General features: G+C 41.6%; 1 protein-coding gene across 1 annotated transcript; it reads right to left on the bottom strand.

Annotated features, from left to right (window-relative positions):
• Positions 1-214: 214 nt before the first annotated feature.
• Positions 215-4765, bottom strand: LOC311062921 (protein unc-93 homolog A-like; the record flags this gene model as incomplete). The annotated part of the gene is made up of 8 exons (XM_084082140.1): positions 215-519; positions 605-736; positions 1696-1831; positions 1981-2192; positions 2336-2464; positions 3108-3337; positions 3848-4029; positions 4676-4765. 8 exons carry the CDS (start codon positions 4763-4765, stop codon positions 215-217), a joined length of 1416 nt encoding a protein of 471 aa, XP_083938266.1.
• Positions 4766-7967: the final 3202 nt, after the last annotated feature.

Here is a 7967-nt window from a genome sequence, read left to right as displayed (position 1 = left end):
GTCAGAGATGCGTAGTTACAAAAGGAAAACTACATTTAGCTTTTACTGTAAGCTCTGGGAATTCTGCCATTCCTCACTTTCCTACATTACTGAATGCATGATCAGGGACCACATGCAATACCTCCACGGACCACCAGTTGAAAACCCATGACCATACACAATGAGGAAAACAATCACAACATGATACAGAATCTACAGTAGAGACTGGTCTGAGCTATGATGTGCTTGCCTGATACTTCTGACTGGTAGGCCTTTTATTCTCATGGTCAGAGTTCTCATGGACGGAGTTCTCGCAGGTTAACGCTTCGATGGGCATCGTGGGGTTCTTGTATTCCCTGTATTCCATGATGGGGTACGTGACCATGGTGAGCAGCAGGACAGCCAGAAGGATGTACAGCTTGGTTTCTAGACAAATGAAGGTGCTGTAGGTAAAGGCGATAACGGCACTCAGGGCTTCCCACATTTTTGAGTTGGCAAATGCTGCCTCTTTGTCTCTCGGGAAGAGCACCCCATAGACAGCTGAAAGAAAGAGAGCATTACTTCAGGTTCATCATTCAACATATAATATGGTTATGGGATCTAATTAAAACCATTCTATTCTCACAGTTGGTCTGTGTTTGCCACACAGCGTCTGCCACGCCCCACAGACCAGGAAACACAAAGAAGACGGGCAGCTGGTTGGGATGAGGCCTCCAGTACAGCATGGCTATGATGCAGGAGAAGTTGATCGTGGCCGCTGCAAATGGAGAGACGTGGGATTAGAAACCATTGCTCATTGTTGGTGAGTGATTCAGATCAGAAGTATTAACTAAAATAAAGCTAGATATTATTTCAATTTCTCCCCAGCCTTGGTGAGAGATGAAAATGAAGGATGCAAGTCGTTTTATTTATATTGGCTATGCAACACAAAAGTTACGCGACACTCTGCCAATCAGTTAAGCCGACGGGTCAGGTTAGCCAATCAGGGACTTATACTGACTTAGCGGCAAAAACGTGACACTCTGCAATCCGTTTGGGTTGGCCAATCAGGGGGAGCTGATGCTTACAATCTCCCGAACACACAGAGAATTCTTTTCTCCTCAGACCCGCAGGCCGTCAGATACATATTTGTGTTTTTTTCGGAAACCATTCGCCACCGCACACCTTAGGGTCATAAGAGATACACACGCCAAGTCGGATGCTCGGGAAAGACTGACAGACTGCATTTGCATATGGGCATTGGTAATGATTAAGCAATACCCCAGCCACAGCACAGTGACACGTACACACACACACACACACACACACACACACACACACACACACACACACACACACACACACACACACACACACATTTGGTAAATTATCGCATAGTTCATTTGTTATACAGTTATATATTTATAGACCACAATAGAAACAAGCACCCAGGGCGTTTTGTATTATCCTGGTAATGATATAAATTACAGGTGTATCCTTGATTATTTGAGCTACGCAAAGCAATAGTGAAAACCTATTGTAAAGAGACTCTCCATTTGTCTGTTACAGTATGTTTACGGTATATCTGTCACGCTGTCTGCAAATGTGTCCAACAGAGGGTGCTAAAATGCCCAAACAAACTTGGGCTGAAACATAGCAGCGCTTACCACCCGATTGCCTTGTTTACACTGATAAAAGTATATATTATATAACCCTGGTCATGGACTTGGATTTTACCTAGGAAGAAGAGAGGAGCTCGGCCAGTGTACATAGCCAACTTCCCAAAGACAATGGAAGACACTGAATTGCAAGCCCCATAGCAGATCATCACAAAGCCAACATAATGGATGCCCAGTGCACAAGTGGCAAAGTTCTACAATGGAAACAAAATGATTAAAATACATGCTGGTTGTGATGCTGATGATGATGATGACGACTACGTTCTTGGTTTTAAACAAGCCTCGGAAACATCACTGCTCTGTTTTTCAAATTTTCCACATCATAAGCAAACAGGCCCCTTACCTTGGTGTACTCGCTAGAGAGGAAGCTCTGTTCAAAGCCTTTGAAAATAGTGAGAGGGATGAGGAGGAGGAGCCTGCTGTCTCTGAGCAAGCGGAACGTGGCCAAGAAAGTGCTGCAGAATGGCTCCCGGTTCCCACGGAACTCCCTGGACTGACTCTGGTCAATGTTGTCCAGAAACACCGCCACAATGATCATGGCCAACACCCCGACTCCTAGAACAGTTTCAAACCCAGGGAGAGAGGATCATTAGAAAGAAAATTATTCGGAGATAGAATGACTTCCAGCATTACAAAATAAAATAATAACAAAACTAAATAAAGACAAAATAAAAAGCATAAAATGATCATGATGTTACCGATGTAGGCTCCAACCAGGGTCCTGACCAGTTTTGGTTCTGGTTTGATGATGCTCATGCTGGTGATATTTGGCTGGACGTCACATTCAACCACTCCACAGAGCTCCAACTGTTCCTCTGTGATGTTGGCTGGAAAACCACATACATTTAATTAGTCAAAACGGTTGTATGCCTCCGGTTCCACCAACCAGGCATCAGAGCCTATATGGTACACCCCTTAATCACTGGGCTATCGGCACCCTAGACTTTGAAGATAAAATTTGGTGAGGTCAGTGACCTTTGGCCACCTACTTCTAAACAGTTCATCCTTGAGTCTTAAGTGGACAATTGTGCCAAATGTCATGAAATTCCTTCAAGGCGTTCCTGAGATATTGCATTCACAAAGTTGGAACAGACATACATACGGACGGACAAATGGATGGATGGACAGACAGACAACCGGAAACATAATGCCTCCAGCCTAGGCTACCGCCGGCAAAGGCATAACAATATAACATGTTTGCCTGTTATTAATTAGCAACCAGATTAATCCACAATTTTAACCAATCATGACATTTTAACAGTTGACGCCATTACTTCAACAGCAGGATTCACCCAGAAAATCTTATGACGCTAACCACAACACAGCGCACCAATGAGTGGTTGTAACTTGTGATTATTATGATGAACTTCAACATGTTACCATTGAGGACTACGTTTTTCTGAATGGGATTCTGAATAAACTGCAATCGAAATCTAAAACTAATAGCAATGAAGCAAATTTTACGTGCACCTATTTTGGAGTCCAGTTGGAATATGAGAGAGGACATGAGGTTTCCCCAGATGCCAGCGGACTGGAAGATGAAAAAGAAGATGCCAAAGTATTGGTTGATGACATCGGCACCCTTCCTGCCGTCCTTGGCAGCCTGTAGATTTCCAGAGATGGTCAGGTAGGCACATGAGGCCGACCATAGAGGTGAACCGCCCAAACCCAGGATCACAGAGGTAGGGATAAGTGTGTACCTGTATGAGAAGAGGACAGGCATCCATTCTTGTAATTTGATTATTTGTTCCTTTAGCCCTCTTTGCTCCTACGTTCTGAAGCTAATTTATTGTCACATGGTTGTATGGCTTGATGAAAAAACATTATTTTCAATGGTTGCGTTAAGTACAACTTAGACTTAAAGGACCATACTTCTTCTGCTTCTTAAATGACTTCTTGAAGTCATCAAATAAAACATGACATGTTCTTCACATCTTTTGTTGTTGGCCATGAGGATTTGGGAGCTTGCTTGATATTTTCTGCGGGGAGGATGTTGGGGGACACACATAATCTTAACAGTTCCTTAGTACTTTTAGTGACATAACTTCTGCCCTTTAAGTGAAAGCTCCCTGGCAGTTTCCTTCTAGATGATGTTGTGCTTGTTTTAATTCATGGACAAAATGTCTTTGTGGTATTGAGACAGCCAGACAGACAGATGAACAGAGAGGAACGGACGGACGGACGGACGGACGGACGGACAGGTTTCTCACCATCCAGGATAGAGGTTTCCAAAGGAGTAGGAGACATAGCAGGCCATGCTGACCACGATGGTCCACTTACAGCCGAGGTTCTTGATCATTATGGGGGGCAGAAACATGGAGGAGACGATGATGGAGGCATAGATGACGCTCAGAGATGCCACCCCCATCCCCTGCTCCGCATTCAGACTGCTCTGGACAGGAGAGACACAAGATAATGGAGACACATGAAACCGTGACAGTTTATTTGTTGATGTAATGCATTTATTCTTGATATACCTTGCCTAGAGAGAGATGACCCATGTCTTTGATTTGACTGGATTGCCCATGACAAAATGTTTTATTACGATGTGGATTCTCCTTGCTTAAGCAAAAAAATGCTTCCAAATTTAGCAACAAAAATGTATGGTCTGCAATATAATTAGATGTTGAAAAGGTGTCTTGTAAGAAAGAAATATGTTAATAAGCAGGGGGTAAGGTTATTAAGTAAAACAATTTTACAAGAAGGGCTGTAAATTCTATTTTCTAATAGAAATTGTCAGATTTTTCACTCAGAGTTAAATCAACACCAGATTTTACTGTGGATGTGAGTGTGACTCAATGTGCACATTCCTTTATTTATGTACTTTTGCCACTGTTACAAAGTTGCAAAATAACCTTTTCATGCTCTGGTGTTAATAAAAACTGGTCTTATTACTGAGACAATAATGTAGATGCCAGTTTGCGTGTGTTTGAGTTGCCATTGTCAACTTTAAACTATACAGTAGTTCAACAGATGACCTTAAACTCTGCTGTGCCTGAATGAACCACCCATCTGTTTGAGTCAACTTGTGAACTTACCTGTAGACTTTGCAGGCTTCCATAAGCTGTAAACAGTGACAGAAATCCAACGGAGACCACAAGCACGTTCTTTAAGTTATGGTTGAACATTTCTGCTTTTTGTTAATCCCCAAGGGACTTCACCTTTAACAAAGATAAAATAATAGTATTAATAGTAATAATAAGAGTAATAAGAATAATTAACTGTATATTCTAAATCAGATTCACAGAGTGAATCCAAGTACAATTCAAAGGAGCTTCTGTCTGGCGGAAGCAAGCAGATATGATATACTGTAGTCATATTTTAACCTGACCCTGCCAGATGGGGCGGTATTGAGTAACCAGGTTCCTCAAGACAGCCAAATAAGCTGTGAAACAATGTGTGGAGCAAGCTGTTTGGATCTGGTAGCCTCAGGTTAGTCATATTTGGGTTCAAAGTACATATTGTCTCCCTCAGCTTTCCTGCTGTCTCTCCTACACGGTCTCTAACTGAGGTTTTCATACAGTTTCTCTCTCCTACACTGTCTCAGATTTCCCATCCTTTTCTTCCTATTTCCATTTTGATGATTGGAAAATGATTCTATTTCTGCAAATAAAAAGTCCAAATAATAAATCAGACACACAGTAACACACACTTATGTATGTGATTATCATGATGACAAATATGTGTTGATTACATTGACAATGTTTTGTCTTATTAGGTATTGATAAGACTGTACTGCAAATTTACTGCAAAGACCTGACATGTTGGATTACTGGAACATGCAATAAGTGAGGCATGATAGATTAGTTAGCCTCTCTCGTTTTTCTATTTTTCTTTTAGAGCTTGTAGATCTGCTATTTTCACAATATTTATCTGTAGAATCGAGTCAAACTAAATGTAATGTATCAACTCCTACAAAGTGCTTGTCAGGGTGGGGGGGTACAGTTCAAATATGATTATTCTGGGGGGTCACGGCCTGAAAAGGTTGAGAACCACCGGCTTATACGAGAAGGGGGCGTGTCTGCAGACATGGAGCAGGTGTTTTTCTTATCTTTTTTCCACTCCGCTGCCTGCTGACCATTTGGATGTCCTCTGAGCATAATAAACATTCTGTTTATTGATTTATTTCTTTTTTACATACTCACAGGTCATATACTGTAGGCATGTACTGAAGCAAATAAAAGATAGCCTCTCTCGACGTAGCCACCTATGGGTTGTTCTAACATCTATTCTATCTATCTGTTGTAGTAACATCTATTCCAAGGACAATACCATATTGATATTGACTCTTGTTTGTACAGCTACTGTACTCTTTACCTCACTGTACATTGCACATACTGACTGTACTGATGTACAGTATATTTATGTAAATGCCACGAACACTAGTCGACAAATGACGTACGTAAATGGTCACATACATAGTGTTCAAAGTATAATTAACAAATGAAAAGTAACAGGTAAGCCATATTTCCTTGTAGTTAGGGTTAGGGTGCATGGGATGCAGGCAGCAACCAGAGCCGCAACCAGAAGCCGGTGATGTGAATAACAAATATTTTGACTACAGTGCTACAGTACCAAGTAACTTGGCTTGGACACCAGGTAAACAACAAACAAGTTAATCAGGTTCTTGGGATTTGGAACAGGAGCCACCAGGGTGTTCTCGTGGAAATTGAAAGAATCAGGGGGCAGAACCTTCTAGGGAAGTCTTCACTGGAGTTCAGGCTAAGTCAGATGTATCATAAAGCGAATGGATGTGATTTTTCCAAACAAGAATGAGAATTGTATAGCAGTCTTTGGCTCAACTGTTTATAAAGTGTTCTGTCAAGTGACCAGCAGAGGGAACCAGAGTCCACATAATGAATATGTAGAGGACACACCCACACCAGGCTTATTCCACGTAGAAGTGAATGGCCAACAGGCCAAGTGCACGTAAAGCATAATAATGTAATTCATTTGACTAACAAATTAACGTTAGCAGCCTATGCTAGTATAGGTGTTTCTAGCTAGGATATGGGATTTCATGGCTGGCCGATTGGGAGCAATATTGTAACACAGTGACCGGGGTCTATTGTAACAATGTGTTACAATGCAAGCAGATTTTGTCTGGTATTACATACTTGTATGTTAGTAAATGAACATATTTCACAAAAAATATACATTTTTTTTTTTTTGTATATACATTTGAAAAAACAAAATTGAAAAAAATGTGTATTTGTAATTATAGGCCTACATATAAAACATTCTTAAGTAACAATATTAAATTACACATATTACTTAGTGATGTGCTTTTATTTGGGATATAGTGTTAACTTATTGCATTAAAAGTAATATTTTAGTCTTGTCCTTACTAGTGAAAGCTTTAAATGGTATTATTAATTAGGGAACATATACATGTTTCTTATAACAAAATATGACTAGTATATGTAAAGTATTCTGTGAATTATGAAGGAAAATGCAAATAGTGACTTTTGACCACGGTCTCCCCCTTTTGTGTACACTGTAGGCTATGATGGGACATGTCGGTCCCCTCCCTTCGTCCCATTGGACGATTTAATGCTTGCCTTCAGGGCACAGTTAACGGGACAAACATGACTACCTACTGCTTCTGAAGAACTCCTATAGCTGATGATTTCGCATGAAGAGGAACATCTGTTTTTAGGAGGTGAGGCACCTGACCTGTACTGTGAAGGCAAGTGTGAAGTTAAGTCCAACGTGTAGCTCGTGCTGCTAGTCCAGTAGAAGTATTCCTACTAGACCTTTTGCGAGGTGGTGGAGTAGAGATATGTTAATGGTTTCTGATCATTTCGCTCTCAACCTTAGTATCCGCCCTCTCTGCAACGTCGCTTATACCGTAGGGCAGGGGTCTTCAACAGGGGGTCCGGGACCCCTAGGGGGTCCTCAGAGTTACTACAGTGGGTCCGCCAAATCTTCGTGTGATATGATTTTTTTTTTTTTACCTTAACCACTTGAATCCTAGTAGCATCCCTTTTCTGAGGAGAACTTTAGCCAAAAATAGCAGATCTACAAGCTCAGCTCACAACACCTTGCACTGCGTTGTGAGCTTGTAGATCGGCTATTTTTGGCAAAGAGGTGTTTGGGGTAGAGGGAAAAAGAGCAGACCAAGTAAACAAAAAAAGTTGAATCTGAAGCACAATTTTATACAATATAGAGGGGGTCCCTGCTTCATCTCTCTCTCAGCTAGGGGGTCCTTGGCCTGAAAACGTTGAAGACCCCTGCCCTAGGGGGCGCGTCTGCATAGACATGGAGCAGGTGTTTTCCACTCCGCTGCTGGCCATTTGGGTGCCCTAAGCCTGTGGTTCTCAACCTGCG

The sequence above is a fragment of the Gymnoscopelus microlampas genome (assembly GCF_963454915.1).
Source record: "Gymnoscopelus microlampas genome assembly, chromosome: 16".
Taxonomy (NCBI): domain Eukaryota; kingdom Metazoa; phylum Chordata; class Actinopteri; order Myctophiformes; family Myctophidae; genus Gymnoscopelus; species Gymnoscopelus microlampas.
This window is presented reverse-complemented; position numbering and strand designations above follow the sequence as displayed.